Here is a 17555-nt window from a genome sequence, read left to right as displayed (position 1 = left end):
AGCAAAGGGGCCTCTCGTTTACCACTGGTGAAGGCAAAATGGTGCAGCCACTTTGGAAGACGGTTTGATGGTTTCTTATAAAACTAAACTAGTTCTCTTACTATATGATCAAGCAATTGTGCTCCTGTGTATTTATTCAAAGGAGTTGAAAACTTATGTCCACACAAAAAGCCAGCACCTGGCTGTCTTAGTTGGTGGAGCATGCAACTCTTGATCTCGGGGTTGTGAGTTCGAGCCCCACATTGGGTGGGGAGCTTATTTAAAAATAAAAATCTTTAAAAAAAAAAGAATAAAAACAACCTGAATTCCCCAGCCAGAGATAACCATTATTAGCATTGTGTGGCTATTTTCCAGTCTTTTGATGCCTTAGAGACTTTAAGATAGAATTCGAAGGAGATTGTGTATACAGTAACTTTTTTTGTCCCATTAATAATAAACAGCAAACATCCCACCATGTTTATTAACTTAAATATTTAATTTACTTTTATTTATTTATATTCCTTAATTTTTTTTTTTTAAAGATTTTATTTATTTGACAGAGAAAGGCACAGCGAGAGAGGGAACCCAAGCAGGGGGAGTGGGAGAGGGAGAAGCAGGCTCCCCGCCGAGCAGGGAGCCCGATGTGGGGCTCGATCCCAGGACCCTGAGATCATGACCTGAGCCAAAGGCAGCCGCTTAACGACTGAGCCACCCAGGCGCCCCCTTAATTTTTTTTTAAGTAGGCTCCACGCCCAATGTGGGGCTTGAACTCACAACCCTGAGATCGAGTCGCACGCTCCACTGACTGAGCCAGCCAGGTGCCCCTAAATATTTAGTCTAAATACTTCTTTACTTATGTGTTTAGATATTTCTGTCATTTGTAATGATTGCATAGTTTTTCAGTGAATTGATCTGTGTTTGTTAAGCACTGTGTATGCGTCAGGCACTGTTGTAAGTGCGGATTAAGTCTGTACTTGACAGTGTTATGTCAGCTTCAGGGGTACACCTTAGTGAGCTCACAATTCTACACACGAAGCTATGCGCATTGGGAGAACTGTCGTTACCATCTGCCACCAGACAGGATTAGGGTGTTACGGACTCTATTCCCTATACTGTACTTTTCATCCCCGATTTATTTATTTATTTATTTATATTTATTATTATTATTTTTAAAGATTTTATTTATTTATGTATTAGAGAGTGAGCGAGAGAGAAACAGCATGAGAGGGGAGAAGGTCAGAGGGAGAAGCAGGCTCGCCGCTGAGCTGGGAGCCCGATGTGGGACTCGATCCCAGGACTCCAGGATCATGACCTGAGCCGAAGGCAGTCGCCCAACCGAGCCACCCAGGCGACCCCCCAATTTATTTTATAGCTGGAAGTCTGTACTTCTTAATCCCCTTCATCTATTTTGCCTATCCCTGCCCCCCAATTTTTCCACATCCATCTTGTTAGTGTCTTTTGGGTTAGAGCCATCCTAGTGGTGTGAAGCCATATCTCATGGTTTTGATCTGCATTTCCCTGATGATGGATGATGTTCATTTGTAAATCTTTGGGCAAATGTCCATTCAGATCCTTTGCTCATTTTAAAAATTGGATTGCCTTGGGGGCGCCTGGGAGGCTCAGTCGGTTAAGCGTCTCCCTTCGGCTCAGGTCATGATCCCGGAGTCCTGGGATTGAGCCCCTCATCGGGGTCCCTCTCCCTCTCCCCACCGCTAGTGCTCTGGCTCTAATAAATAAAATCTAAAAAATAAACAAAAAACATCTAAATAGTTGCCATTTTCTAAGCCCATCATCCCAAAATAATCACTGTAACTCAAATTTTATTTGTGGTCCATCATCACATGCGTTAATTCCTTTAAAACCCAAGGACTGATGAGGGCCTCTGATCATTCATAAAGTCCTATGGGGAATCTTGATGCTGCGCGTATTAACACAGGGAAAACAGTAGCAACTTTTTTTAAGCAGGCTCCATGCCAGTGTGGAGCCCAATGTGGGGCTTGAACTCACGACCCTGAGCTCAAGGCCTGAGCTCAGATCATGAGCTCAGATCAAGAGTTGGACACTTGACTGCACCACTCGGGTGACCTGCAAACAGTAGCAATTTAAGGAGAAAGAAATGTAGGTAGTACAGAGCCTTCAAATATCTAATAAAATGGCCAAAGACTTCTCTGCTATTTAAACCCTTAACACATGTGACGGGGCGCCTGGGAGGCTCAGTCGGTTAAGTGTCCGACTCATAGGTTCGGCTCAGGTCATGATCTCAGGGTCGTGGGATCCAGTCCTGCACTGGGCTCCACGCTCAGTGCGGAGTCTGCTTGAGATTCTCTCTCCCTCTCCCTTTACCCCTCCCCCCAGCTCACACTCTTCCTCTAAAAAATAAATCGAAAAAAACAAAACAAAACAAAAACAAAAACATCAGCCACTTACCTCTTGAACCCCAAAAGCGTGATCTGCCGTAGCAGAGATTTCCTGTACCAGACCCCTGACAGCTCGCAGCCCTATCAGTCAGCTGGGATCGTGCCTGAGCCTTAGAAACCTGGTAGCATGACTTGTGCCTTTTCCTTGCGATTCTGAGTTTTCACCCGTTCCCCAACTGAGGAAGTTTCAGTAAATCTGCCATTTCCACTGTAGAGAATTTAGGAGTGAAACCTGATGCGCAAAGGACAGGAAGGTAAACAGCTGCTTCACGTTCAACCAGGACCAAGCCACAGACCAAAGAATCACTTGGGTGTCGCAAAATCTTTATTTGGCTAGAGGCTGGGATGAAAACACCACACACAGCTATCCCCCCCACCCCGAAATTAGGTCCCGTAGAGAGAGGACTAGCATGATTATGTACAGGAGTTTGCCTCTGGAAAACAGCACTTAAGTCTCCGTCTCTGAAGCCAGTCTGGCCACGTCCCCACACCTCGTTTCTGTGGGAAACCCGGTTACGCTCATCCTCGACATTAAACGCACACTCGAGTATTTTAGAGGCTCTCAGGATTTAAAAAGTTAACATTACAATCTAAAAAGCAAAAGCTTTGGCTCCTTGGACTTGAAGGAGGACCACCTGACGCCTGACTTGTTTCCGAGCCACGTGATCCTGGACAGCACACTTCCCTGGCCACTAGCACAGTGCGTCCATCGCTCGCCGCCAGGGACGTGGACCCCCACTCCCACCCAGGGAGAGGCTGGGTCATTCACTGCTTCAGAACATCCAAAATGTACACAGTCTACATGGGAGTAAATGCATGCAGGCTGAGGAGGGCTCGGAGGAAGACGGACTGTATTTCTTACCTCCAGCAGGGCAGGACTCCTCTGCCCCCATCAACGGCTCCCTGCTAACTAGCCTTACCGAATGCACGCTGACTCAGTGACCCACAGCCGCGGCGGGCTGCCACCGAGATCAATTATGCCGATCTCAAGCGCCCTTCCCAAAACCCACCAAGACTTTCTCCTACGTTCCACAGCGAGTGTCCGGCAGTGAGCCCATCCCGGTAATGCGGACAAGCTTTGGGGGGGCTTGCACAAACCAGTGTAACAGAGTCTAGATGAACAGAGCATGGAAAACAGACGGGGGAGAGGGTCACATCGGAGGGATTCGAGTAAAACCAGCAAGACAGGGAAGGCCGCTGGTTCGCTCAGAAGCAAATGGTACACTTTAATAATAAACCACCACAGAGAAGCACTGTATTTTTCCCCTGTCCTATTAGCAAATGCACAGAAGAGCAACTTAAAAAAATGGATTTACTTCAGAACTACTGGTTCTTACACACACAAACATACATCAGGATTACTTGCGGAGGTTTTAAAAAACAGGTAAGTCTGGGCCTCACTCCCGGAGAAGACTGCATGGCGTGGGGCTCGGGAACCCGGCATTTTTAAAAAGCTCTTCGGGGAGTGTGGATGTTTCCTTCTGCTTGAGTCTCTTGATTTTTAGGTCGACTGGGGTACTTTGGGCTTTTTGGGCCACTGTTTGGGGGTGCGGGGAGCTTTTTTTGCAGATTTACTAGCAGTAGTGAAGAACTTGGCCCCTGGCTTTTTGGTCATCTGTCTTGGGTCTTTTTTCCCCAGTGAAGAGTTTTTTTCTTTCTCTGCCTCTTCTTTGATTCTTGGCTTCTTCCCCAGGCCATTGCCTGGGGTCTTGGGCTCTGCAGCCTTCGGAGTCTCCAAACTCGGAAAGGCCTTTCTCTTCTTCCCATGGGGTGTGCTAGGGGCAGGACTTTTTTTTGGAGACTTCTTTCCTGCGGCGTGTTTTTGCACCTAAGAAAAAGCAGGGAGTTAAGTCCAAGGGAAGACAAACCCTGACAATGTCACTCTGAAAACTGCTGTCTTTATCATGTCACCCCCAGAAGGGACAGCCCAATATGAGGAGATGAGGGATGGCTTTGCCTTTTGCCTTGCCGGCACTCTGGAAGGCAACTGTTTTCTGTCACTAAGGACCGTAGCAAGGACCCTGGTGCTCTCCTGGGTCCAGTCAACAGAGAACCGCCTTTGCCTTTCGTGGGGACGCCCAGAATAGCCCACTGGGAGCACTGCAGAGAGCCTGTGCCCCAATCCTGACTCTTCTCCACCTTCAGTTGTATATTCCTTGCCTGTGGGTGAGGACAGGAGGTTCCCAAACTGTGTGTGTAAAAACCACCCAGGCCGCCTGTCAGGAAACACTGCTTCCCAAAGGCAGACTGAGAGGCTCTTGGAGAGGACAGAGTGTCGCACGCCAGGAGGCTGGGATTTCCCAGCAGTCCAGATGACAGCTGGGGACAGCACTCTAGCGACAGATGCGTCTAATACGGGAGGAGGTTAGAGAGACAAAAACAGCCGGCAAAGCAAAACTTTGCTTTTCAGTAAATATAAAACGATAGGATTGTTATAGGAAATTTGGAAAACATAAGAAATACAAGAAACAAAAATTCTCTAATAACTTTAGCACACTGTATTAACTACCTCTTATTCACTACCTTCCCCCCACAAGTGTGCATGCATTTAAAAGCCAAATGCTGGGGCGCCGGGATGGCTCAGTCAGTGAGCATCTGCCTTCGGCTTGGGTCGTGATCTCAGGGTCCTGGGATCGAGCCCCATGTCGGGCTCCCTGCTCCGCGTAGTCTGCTTCTCCCTCTACGCCACCCCCCCCACCACCCATGCTGTCTCTCTCTCAAAAAAAATTTTTTTTTTTTAAAGATTTTACTTATTTGTTTATCAGAGAGAAAGAGAAAGCACAAAGCAGAGGGAGCGGCAGAGGGAGAAGCAGGCTTCCTGCTGAGCAGGGAGCCCGATGCGGGGCTCGATCCCAGGACCCTGGGATCATGACCTCAGCTGAAGGCAGACGCTTAACTGACTGAGCCACCCAGGCGTCCCTCAAATAAAAAAATCTTAAAAAATAAAATAAATAAATGCATGCAAGCAAGCCAAATGCTTTGCCCTTTCTCCAATAACTTCATTAGTACTCCCGAGGTCACTGAGTATTTCCTGACTGAACATCGTTTCAAATTACTCATAACAACTGCTGCAAGGGTCCATGATGTGTCCTCATCCGTGCCTCTCCAGTGAACAATGAAACTTCTGCAGGTCATTACCCCGACGCGGTCTCCTAGCTGGGTTCCAAGGGCGCCAGCTACACAGCAGCGGCTCAGCTGTGCCCTCCCCTCTTCCCATCTCCAGCATATTACCTCCCGCCCGCCCGCGGGGACACACACGGTGTGCTTCTGCTCAAAACAACTACAATGTTTCCAGGTAACACACGGATCCTCTGTGTTTACTTCAAGTAGATTTAAAACCTCAGTAGCACTCGGGGGCACCTTTACAAGGAATACTTTTGCCAGGACGTGAAAATTTCAACACCCTGACGATTCTAGGGATTGCTGCTACCACACAAAATACCAAATGGGTCAAGGGCAGGGCTAGCCCTGGGACTGTCACTCCCACGTGCTGAGGCCAAGTCTGACACCAGGGACATGCAGGCTGCACCCGTGGTGAGGACAGCCCCCCGGGCTCTTAACACCCCCTCTCCTTCCCCCTCATGTTCAAGAGGCCTTCTCCTAGCAGCTGGATGGACACGGAGAACAAGGAAAAACCGAACCGAAGAACCAAAAAGTTAAAAAACTCTGTTCCTTTAAACGATCCTGTGAAATACATGCAGTCGGATTTCAGGAGCCAGCAGGGGTGGGGTGTTGGAGAGGTTTTGGGACCCAGCACCCAAGCCCGCCCTGGCCCTGCTCGGTTTTCTAAGGCTTAGGACGTGGGGGATCCAGACTCACCGTCAGCAACAGAACCACTGCCCACATTTCTGCCCTGGCCTGCTTTTTGAAACCATGGGCAGTGTTTCCTAAAATTCTAATGAAAATCAAAGAAAATACCTCTGCGTTTCCTTTCGCTGGCGTCTTCCCTATTGGTACCAGCTGAGGGATCTCGTCTTCGGATTCCTCCTGCACCTTAGACTGAGCTTTCACTCTACTGCCCTCTTTCTTCTCGTGCGCTCTCCGCTCCTCCTTCCGGCGGGGAGGGTCGGGCGCCGGGGTACCACCAGTTTTGGGGCCCGCGTCCTCCTTCTCCAGGGCCAACGGAGCTTTTCTAGCCTGCTTCATAAGCCTTTTGTTTTTCTTCTTCTCTTTTTGTTTTTCACGATACTCTTTTTGTTTTTGTTTTTTCTTTGCTTCCTACAAAACACACACACACAAAACCCCAAGCATAATTTTAGTAAGGGATATACTTGTTGGCAAATAAATGGCAGAGATTCGGCACTTGCAGTTCTGATTCCCCCTAGGCTTCTGGAAAGTGCCTCGATCTGTACCAACTCTGAGCAAACAAACCCCATTACCAGCACATGAGCGTCAACTCCAGTTTGGTTTTAACTCAGAGCCGAAGATGCTCGCTCTGTGAATTACGTCAGGACTCAGAACCCGGGTTGCAGCCAGAGCTTCCGTGAAAGTTGATCTGGTTTATGGGGGAGTTAAGAATTATCCTAAATTGTAGGGCGCCTGGGTGGCTCAGTCGTTAAGCGTCTGCCTTCGGCTCAGGTCATGATCCCAGGGTCCTGGGATCGAGTCCCACATCGGGCTCCCTGCTCGGCGGGAAGCCTGCTTCTCCCTCTCCCACTCCCCCTGCTTGCATTCCTGCTCTCACTATCTCTCTCTCTGTCAAATAAATAAATAAAATCTTAAAAAAAAAAAAAAAAAAAAAAGAATTATCCTAAATTGTAGAGTATTCTGATGTAATTTATGTCTCAATAAAACAATTTCAAAAAAACCCCCACAACTGATCATTTTTTCCCTACTGCAGGCTTGTGGCTTTAAGTGAAAACAGTAAAACATTTCCACAGCTAGAGATCTGTTATCCTAACCACAGAGTCCTGTTCAATAACATCCATAACTGTGTCCGATTCCATTTTAACCAGCAATTCCAACATTTTCACTAAGTCCTCAAATCAATCTGCTGACAAACTGCAAAAAATTCAGATTTCTTGCTTCTGGTAACAGCAAGTCTGTTTTTCTGGGTCACCTTCCCAATGAAAATAAGTAAAAAAAGTGGGGTATAATATATTAAAAAAAATTTTTTTTCCCCTTAAAGGCATCAAGGAACCAACTACCTGCAAGACATTTGAAACAAGGACCCAGTGGGTAAGTGAGCCCAGAGGCAAATTCTGCCAAGAGTATTTGCTGATCCCTAATTTTTATGTTACCATGGGGTGCAGGTGGATGGAGAGAAATCAAATCCCAGTGTCCACACCGGGCAGGGATTGTAAGAGGAACCTCCCACAATAAGCTGGGAGGCCAGTGAGTTACTCTCGGGGTAAAGACAAACAGGAAGCAGAGCTGTGCAGAGTCTCAGCATTGTTTGCTTGGAATCATTCAGGGAATCTCAAGCCTTGAAATGTGCGTTCAGGGAGCCCCAGGCCCAGGGCCCTGAGGTGCCCAGCAGACAGAAATGGAAATCTTCTAGAGAAAGATCTTTATCTCACACCTCAGATTATTTCTACCAATCATTTTCCCAATGCGACGATCATGACACAAAGACGACCAGGTCCATGAAGAGCCAGCAGGGACACAGAACCGGCTGGGACACCAGCAGGGTGCCACTCAAATGATCCGACGACAGAATAGGAATGCTTAACGTGTTCCAGGAATTACAGTAAACTGGAGAACCATTTGTAGGTAGGTAATAAGAAAGTAAAAGAAGTAAAGCCAATTTGAAAAAGAAGAACACACACAACTTCTACAAGTAAAAAAAAAAAAGAAAAAAAGAAATTAAAAGACCCAAATTAACCCACTGCACGCGATTAACACAGCTAAAGAAAAGTGTTAGCAAACTAGGAGACTGGTCTAACAAACAGCAAAAAAACGGAATTTTCCCTCATGTTGGCTTTTTTTTCGCAATAGCACTGAAAACCTACACTCCCAAACTAAGGGGTTATCTGTTAGCCCAATGCAACAGTAAATTGTGCCCAGAAAAAGTTCTTAATGAACTAGATTTTGGTCTTCCTTTAGCTCCTCTTGCCACTACACGGGGCCCCGCTGAGCCTACTCGGGCCACTTAACTAACGTACCAATAAACACAAGATATTTGTACCCCGATATGCTTTATTCACACCACTGCTAACGGATCTCATCTGCAAAGCGGGAAGAATGCACACAAAAGCAGGACCACTGGGAAAGCACCATAGGTCAGACAGAAAGGGCATCCACTCCTTTTCCTGGGCTGTGTTTACACCTGTGACTAAGCCCACCCGGTATGTAAAATCCTACTCACCTTTTTCTTCTGACTGGGGGTGCATAATCCCTTTGCTTCATCCTGACAGCTGACAAATGAGGAAAAGATGGGCAGGGAAGCGGACCTCTCGGTTTTCACATACAGGAGTTTCACGCTTTCCCACTTCTGCAACAGACAAGAATGGTATTACCAGTCCGGGTTCTGGTTCTTTTAAACAAACAATCAATGGATGCATTGGTGAGACCGCACCTCTGGCAACTTTTGGGAAAGCCCCTTCGTCACGGCGATGATGTTATCAACGACGTGTTCAACCTCCATTCCAGTGTGGCCAACGCGGATAGTACTGGAATTTAATACAATATCAGACACAAATATTAAAAAAAACACTAATTTGTGTTTCAAAATGAAGCACAGGCAGGTGAGAAACATAAATACATGACCCCCCCCCCAAAAAAATCAGAGGTAGAAACCTTAAAATCTTTAGGGTTTCACTGTTTCTTTTTTTGCAGTTGTTTTATACAACTGATTTTTTTGTTAAAATTCAATTAACAGGGGTGCCTGGGTGGCTCAGAAGGCATCTGCCTTCGGCTCAGGTCATGATCCCAGGGTCCTGGGATCGAGCCCCGCATCGGGCTCCCTGCTCGGCGGGAAGCCTGCTTCTCCCTCTCCCGCTCCCCCTGCTTGTGTTCCCTCTCTCGCTGTGTCTCTCTCTGTCAAATAAATAAATAAAATCTTAAAAAAAAAAAAAAAATTTTATTGTCTCTGTCAAATAAATAAAATCTTAAAAAAAAAAGATTTTGTCTAATAAATAAATAAAATCTTAAAAAAGATTTTATTGTCTCTAATAAATAAATAAAATCTTAAAAAAGATTTTATTGTCTCTGTCAAATAAATAAAATCTTAAAAGATTTTATTGTCTAATAAATAAATAAAATCTTAAAAAGATTTTATTGTCTCTCTCTGTCAAATAAATAAATAAAATCTTAAAAAAAAAAAAGATTTTATTTATTTGACAGAGAGAGACACAGCAAGAGAGGGAACACAAGCAGGGGGAGTGGGAGAGGGAGAAGCAGGCTTCCCGCCGAGCAGGGAGCCCGATGCGGGGCTCGATCCCAGGACCCTGGGATCATGACCCGAGCCAAAGGCAGACGCCCAACGACTGAGCCACCCAGGCGCCCCAAAATAAATAAAATCTTAAAAAAAAATAAATTCAATTAACAATGTATTCTTGGATTCAGAGATAGAGGTCAGTGATTCATCAGTCTTATATAACATCCAGTGCTCGTTACATCACGTGCCCTCCTTCATGTCCATCCCCCAGGAACCCCCTTGCCTCCAGCAACCCCTCCAGTCTGTTTCCTATGATTAAGAGTCTCTTGTGATTTGTCTCCCTCTCTGATTTCATCTTGTTTTATTTTTCCCTCCCTTCTCCTATGATCTTGTTTTGTTTCTTAAATTCCACATGAGTGAGATCGTATGATAACGGTCTTTCTCTGATTGGCTTGTTTTGCTTAGTTTCAATCTATTTTAAAGGGAGACTACTCTCTTCGTGTTCTAGCAATGCCCTGCTCCTGAAATCCATCACACCGTGAACCGGTCATGGAGGAGCCGCTCTGTGAGGCCTATCGGTCAGTGGGCAGGGCTGAAGGAAATTCTACCTTCATCCTAGGAAACACAGCTCACAGAGTTGGCCCTCGAGCTTTCCTGAGGAGGGGCTGTTCGGGAAGGAAAGACCGCTAGGAGGGATGCTTCCGTCTTCCCAGTCCCCTGCCCTGACCCAGCTGTTATCTCTAAGACCAACAGTTCTCGTCCCTCGTGTAACAGAGTCTTCAGGCCAAGGGCAAGACCATCCCTTCAGCAGAAGCAGGGTGCAGGCAGAAGCCAAGTGGAAAGTTCCTCTATTGCTTAGCCATAGGGTCCCCTGTTCCTGCACTGCAGGAGCCGGAAGGCAGGCTCATGGTCTGCTGGGGGTCGCAGAATGAGGATGAGACGGGGCTGGTGCTGTGACCTCCCTCCAGCCAAAGACAGGGCTCTGCCCGCTGCGTGCTCACTGCCGGCTGCAAGCACACCCTTGGTTTCCCAGGCGGGAAGATGACAAGCAGTGAGGGAGAGAGAGGACGGGGAGGGGGACGGGACAGGAGAGAGGGAAAAGGAAAGAATGAGGGGCAGCGGGAGGAGGGTGGGTATGAAAGGAGAGCCAAGAATGGTTCAGGTGTCTGTACTGTCCGTTAGCTGCCCACAAGTCTCCCGAAGGAAAAGAGGAGACCGCTGCTCCTTCATCTGCCTTCTTGGTGCCGCCCCCCTCTCAGCTGCTCATCCATCCCAGGCCCCCAGGCCTCTGATCTGCTAGCTCATCACTTCCCATGAGCCACAACTCTGACGTCTGCCTACAACCAGAGTCGGGCCCAGGCCTGACCACCAACTCTTCTCAGCCACTTCATTACAGCCCATTAAGGGATCGGCCACCTGCAGACAGACGACAACCCCAGAACCACCCCGGGGAGCAGAGTCTAGCCATCCTGGCAGTCCCGTTTTACCGTGGGTGCTGCCCCTGGGTACACAGAGGCTCCTGGGGTATCTTTAGGAGGGGCCACTGTACCCTAGAGTGCCACCCTCCTGGCAGCTACCCATCCCCATTCCACAGATGCCCCAGGCAGGTTATTTTTCAAAATGATTCTGGGGCGCCTGGGTGGCTCAGTCAGTGAAACGGCTGCCTTCAGCTCAGGTCATGATCCCAGAGTCCTGGGATCGAGCCCCGCATCGGGCTCCCTGCTTGGTGGGAAGCCTGCTTCTCCCTCTCCCCCTGCTTATGCTCTCTCTCTCTCAAATAAATAGTCTTAAAAAAAAAAAAAGATTCTGAATATGTTTAAAAATCCCCTCCTCCTCCTCACCTGCCAAGCACTCAAACTTAACTGGCCCCTCAGCCTAATAAAAAAGGTGGAGCCACATTCTCTGTCCAGCTGGGGAGCCACCACCACCCCAAAAGGTCTCTCCTGATTTTTTTTTTCCCCCAAGATTTTATTTATTTATTTGACAGAGAGAGACAGCGAGAGAGGGAACACAAGCAGGGGGGAGTGGGAGAGGGAGAAGCAGGCTTCCTGCCGAGCAAGGAGCCCGATGCGGGGCTCAATCCCAGGACCCTGGGATCATGACCTGACCCAAAGGCAGACACTTAATGACTAAGCCACTCAGGCGCCTCAAGGTCTCTCCTGATTTCTGAGGCTGGGTGTGGGGGTTCCACCCAGCTCGGCATCCTGAGTCAGAAGAAATCAGTGTGACAACAGAGAGACACCCGACGGCATGATGAGACAGGACGGATAATGAATTCACTGAACGAGAAGTTAAACCAAGACTGAGGGGGATCTTCCCTGTAACGGGTAGTATGAGCCCAGGAAACACAAAAGCCCAGAACCGCTGACATTCCCTAAGCATTAGTTTTGTCCTCGTTTTCTGCAATACCTAGCGGTGCCCCGGCCAACACAGTAAATACTAGCCACTAGCCACACCTGCCTATTTCAGTTTACGTTAACTGAAATCAAGTAACACTAGAAATTCAGTTCCTTGGCCACGGCAGCCACGTACAGCTAAGGACTCCTATACAGAGCCGAGATACAGACCACTTCCATCACTGTGGAAAGTTCTATGGGACGGCGCTTTTCTAGAGAATTAAATACTTCTGAGGGATGGACCTTAGTTTTAATAGAAGGATCTGGTTTCATTAACACGACCTTGTTAAAAAAAAAAAAAAAAAGGTTAATGCAATTATTATCAAATGACTCTAAGACTAGACACAGGCACACACCGTTACTACCTCTGACCTACCTGCAGGAACCACTTTTAGAGATGTTTAAGACCGTTCCACCTATGCATTCATTGATCTCCCTGGATAAATTCTTGGCCAGAAGGTTCACAGGCACCGGAACTCTGTAAGAACACACAGGCGCTTGCAGCACAATGTATATACACCTACGAAGTTCACTCTGCTCAAACCCAGTTACTGCTAAGACACTTACTTCTTTCTGTGATAGAAATGTCTCCCTAGGTGGGATGGCAAGAGCCGCCTGATTCTTGCATCAGTGAGGAAGAAGTCAAAACTGCCCAGGAGGCGGAGCTTGGCTTCATAGGCTTTATACTCCTTTTTTAAAGTTCGGAGGGGGATAATCTAGAAAACACAAGGAAGAGGAAAAACACAAAAAGTTAAGAACTTGAACAGAAACTAGAAATACTCAAGCTATAACTGTGTCCGGATCTTAAAATGTCCCAGAGCCACAGTTTAGTGAACATGTGGAGAGCGCCAAGCAGGGGCCAGGCACCGTGCTAACCGATGGGGACACAGAGATGAGCTGGGACGCCACATAAAGAAAGGACACCAACAACTACAAACCACGACGGGAAGTGCCAAGTCACAGGCAAGCCCGGGAATGTTCTGGAAGTGCCGACCTTGACCTACTGGAGCAATCTTCCGTAAACTCTTCAAGATATGAAAGTTACAGATGGGGCACCTCGGTGGCAGTCAGTTAGGTGTCTGCCTTCGGCTCAGGCCATGGTCCTGGGTCCTGGGATCGAGCCCCACGTCGGGCTCCCTGCTCAGCGGGGAGCCTGCTTCTCCCTCTCCCACTCCCCCTGCTTGTGCTCTCTCTCTCTCAAGTAAATAAATAAAATCTTAAAAAAAAAAAAAAGTTATTGATGTACACATTAGCTTTTAGGTCAAGAAACCTTAACAGCTCATCCATCATAGAGAAGATGGAACATGCCTTACTAAAGCCAGTGAAAATTAGAAAGAAAAAATTAAATTCCTAGGGGCACCTGGCTGGCTCAGTCAGTGAAGCATGTGACTCTTGATCTCAGGGTTGTGAGTTGAAAGCCCCACGTTGGGTGAAGAGATTATGCAAAAATAAAATTTTTTAAATGAATGAATGAATGAATAAATACAAATAAAATCTCTAGGAAAGAAATACTGGGTTAGTAGATAGTACAGAGATGTACTACTTATCACTTCAAAGACTGAAGCAGATCTTTTAATTGTCCTGAAAATATTAACCACTCCTGACCTGAGATATGGTTTTAATTCCATGCTTGTTCAAAAGCTTCTTGTAAAACCGTTCTGTCTTTTCAGGAGTTAAATTGGGTTCATCCTTGGTAAGTAAACAAATATCTGTTAAATCGGATCGAATACCATGAGGCAAGGACCTGCAAAATACAGAGATGGAACAGAGGAAGAAAACATATGCTTCTATTCCACAGAATACACAATAAATTCAGTCATTTCAACAAACTTCATTCACGCTATTTAAGCAAATACTCTACCAAGAACATTTAAAAATATATCTAGTCTTTAATGGTATGGAGAAGAGATTTAAGATTCAAGTAAATCATCACAAATACCCAGAGTCCAAAATATCAATCAGGGGCGCCTAGGTGGCTCAGTCGGTGGCTCCTGGTTTTGGCTCAGGTCAGGATCTCAGGGTTGTGAGATCGAGCCCCACACTGGGCTCCACCCTGGGTGTGGAGTCTGCTTAAGATTCTTTCTCTCCCCCTCTCCCCCTGTCCCTCCTCTCCCAAAATAAACAAAGTAATAATTACTATGTGGGATATAACCACAGTTAGAACATTATCAAAGACACCCAAAGTAGTGCACGTGAGGTTATTATTTTATATGTTCTGATATATGCACATGTACTATAACGTGCTAGAATAATCTGGTTTCATCAGGATAGTTCTGGTTCAGAACTTTACCTTGCAGAAAACTCTGGGCTCCATAAACAACATAGCTCCTTCAGAGCTGAACAGAAAACATGGAGCAAACCAACAGCGACCAGCAAACATGTGTTATTACAGTTGAGTCTTATATCGAGAACAAGGTTTCACTCATTTCCTAGGACTTTGTGTTCTGAGGAAACATTTCCTTGGCCTGAGGGGCGCACACACGACTTGCCAAACACGATGGGAAGTGATACCGAGCCGGGAAGTGGCAGGAATCATCACGAGGTGACGAGCTGGGAAAATATCCTAGAGAAAGTGACAGGGCTTCCCAGAAAGGAGAAACTGCCTGAGCAGAGGTGTGGAATAAAAGAATGCGTGCGGGATAGAGAACATAGTAACTAAGGCAACTGACTGGGGCAGGTCTGTGATCATCAGTTAAGAGAATCTGAGGATCCAAGACTCTTTCCAATTTCTAATCATTCTTACCAGCCCCGCGTCCCCACTCATGGGGAAAAGAAAAGAAACCATCTATCCGATATATTTTCCTTAGCACACCTGGCTTTTTTTGGACAGTCAGGAAATGAAAGATTCCACAGAGGCAGGGGTGCCCGATAGAAAACAGCACAAGTTAAATTTTGATCTTTGTATTTTTTTTAGTATAATTATGCCCCAAATATTACATGGGACCTACTTATACTAAAAATTAACTTATATTTTGGGGCACCTGGGTGGCAGAGTGGGTTAAGCATCCGACTCTTGGTTTTGGCCCAGATCATGATCTCTGGGTTGTGGGATCGAGCCCCACATAGGGCTCTGCTGCTTAGGAGGGAGTCTGCTTAAAATTATATCTCCCTCTGCCCATCCCACTCGTGCTCTAAAATAAGTAAATAAATCTTAAAAAAAAAAAAAAAAAACTTGTATTTTTATTTGCTAAGTCTGGCAACTCTGCAGAGTCCTATAGCAGTAAGAACGTGTGATCACCATGGGTTTGTTTTCCAGAAGGAGCTCACTGCTCCTCATTAAGTTTTTAATCATCTTTACTTGAGGAGTGAGTCCGGGACCTCAGTAGTTTAGCTTGGAACTAGCATGATATGGAAGGATAACAGAATCTATACAAACACAAAAGCTGTCTAATTTATTCTAAAAACCCAGTTTCAGATTCAATAGAACTGCTTAGGTTAACTGTCCACCCAGCCCCAGAAAACTGGCGAAATTTTTAGGAAATTTAAGCATGTCTGAATTCCTTTTTTATTTTTTTTAAGGCACAATTTCATATTTCAACTCATATTTTGAGTTCGCAGTTTCCACTAGAAACAAAAGGGCGACTGTTACAACTATACCGAATGACCGAGCAGATAACAAGAGCAAAAATAGAAAATCAGAACTTACAATCTAACCCTCAGTTCTTTACTTGGAATCTTCCACAATACCACCATTAAAAAGAAATTTTCATTCTCATTCAAAAGCAATCCATTGGCGTTTTTCCTGGACTTGGAATGTGCCAACAGAGCTTCCACCGCCTTTCTAATCTGCAAAGTAGAGACACACAAATAAATTAAATCTCAATCTAATTTAGCATTTGCCCCCTCCTCCGCATTTTTTCCTTTTTCTTCCTCCTCAAATTCTATTTGAATAGGCAACCTCCACAACCGTCTGTATCAGGATCCTACAATTTGGGATCAGACTCCATCAGAAACCACCTAAGTATCCGCTCAGCACCCGTCTACAGAAGAGAGCCTCTCCCACGTGAAGGCTTCGCGCCAGGTGGGAACATGCTTCCCGGGCCCTCGATGATTAAGGCAGCAATCCCGGGAAAAGCGCTACACACCACAACTAGCATTCACTGAGCGCTTACTATGTGCCAGGCCCCTGGCTACGGAGCTTCAGGGGCCTTGCCTCCTCTGATCCCGGGGAGGAGCCAAGGCCAGCAGAGGCCTTTTAAACCTGAGGTCACTGAAGCTTGCAGAATTAAGCAACCTGCTCAAGTCAACGGTGGGGAAGCAGAGCTAGGTGGATCTCACCCCGGAAGCCCAGGCTGCGCCTGCAATCCACCTGGGGGAGGAGGGGGCAGGCCGCAGGGCTAGGGGGCGACAGGCACCTCCCGGCGCGCAGAAAGGAGCCGGCAGGCTGAGGGCAGCGCGACCCAGCGACCCTCCCAAAACTCCGGGGGCGCCCGCGGGGGCGCGGAACCCGCACCCGCACCCCGAGCCTCACAAGCCCACGGCCACCCCGCTTCCGCCCCCCCCGCCCCAAAGGGCCGCTCACTTGTCCCTTGTCCAGCTGCTCCACGGAGGCCGGGGTCGCCGGAGCGGAGGCCGAGGCTGCGGTTGAGGATGAGGGTGGCGTGGAAGCCGAACTCTCCATTTCGCTCTCACCTCGTGCAGACGCGCGCGGGGTACCCAGGGCTGGCTCCCCGTGCGCACGCGCGAGCTCAGGCCCGTAGCCGGAAGTTGGGGGGCGGGACCGGGGTCGCGTCACGTCCGGGAGCGCGGGGTTGGACCCCAGGACGTCACAGCGGCGGGATTTTGGCGGCGCGAGTGAACCGAGCCGGGCGCTGCGCCTGCTTTCCAAGGCTCTTGTGTGAGGCGCGGGAGCAGCCTGGCGACTCCTGGCTCTCACCCTGCACGGAGGGAATCGAGCGAGCGCCTGCAAGGGGGGGAGGGGCTTGGGGAGAGCGCGAGGCCTGGCCTGCCACCCACCCGCGCCGGCCCGCCGCCGCCCCTTCGGAGGCCGGGGTGCGGGGAAGCGAGCGGTGAGCCGGCGCCGGTCTCACCGCCTCGGGTCTGAGAGAGGCGGGAGGTCAGCAGCTCGGGTACCCCGAAGCGTGCAGGCTGGAATAACCCGCGGCCGGAAAAGGTAGAGTCCCCTCCCTGCCCGCGTCCGCCGAGGTCCCCGCTGCTACCTGTTGTCCTGGAGCCTTGCAGGATGTTCCAGGCACGTTTAGAAAGTACTCATCCTTTTTCCTCTTTATGGATGCGTGGGTTTAAACTTAATCTTTTCTTTTTAAGGTTGTATTTATTTTTCTGGTAAGAGCACAAGCAGGGGGAGCGGCAGGCAGAGGGAGAGGGAGAAGCAGGCTTCCCGGTGAGCAGGGAGCCCAGACGGGGCTCGATCCCAGGACCCTGGGATCATGACCTGAGCCGAAGGCAGACGCTTAACCGACTGAGCCACCCAGGCGCCCATTAATC

At 47.9% G+C, this 17555-nt stretch overlaps 1 protein-coding gene across 2 annotated transcripts; it reads right to left on the bottom strand.

Moving 5' to 3' along the window:
* Positions 1-3694: 3694 nt before the first annotated feature.
* On the bottom strand, positions 3695-16819 carry RSL1D1 (ribosomal L1 domain containing 1). Of its 2 annotated transcripts, XM_036086265.2 has the most exons (9): positions 16633-16819; positions 15757-15896; positions 13716-13854; positions 12678-12826; positions 12487-12588; positions 8914-9007; positions 8704-8829; positions 6315-6614; positions 3695-4224 (listed from the first exon to the last, which is right to left on the bottom strand). In XM_036086265.2, exons 1-9 carry the CDS (start codon positions 16729-16731, stop codon positions 3898-3900), a joined length of 1476 nt encoding a protein of 491 aa, XP_035942158.2. In that variant the 5' UTR covers positions 16732-16819; the 3' UTR covers positions 3695-3897. The 2 variants fall into 2 exon arrangements, with proteins under 2 accessions (XP_035942158.2, XP_035942159.2); XM_036086266.2 differs by lacking the exon at positions 12487-12588.
* Between the last annotated feature and the right edge of the window lie 736 nt (positions 16820-17555).

The sequence above is a fragment of the Halichoerus grypus genome, chromosome 6, assembly GCF_964656455.1.
Source record: "Halichoerus grypus chromosome 6, mHalGry1.hap1.1, whole genome shotgun sequence".
NCBI classification, from domain to species: Eukaryota; Metazoa; Chordata; class Mammalia; order Carnivora; family Phocidae; genus Halichoerus; species Halichoerus grypus.
Note: the sequence above shows the minus strand (reverse complement) of the source record. Positions and strands in the feature narration are given on the sequence as shown.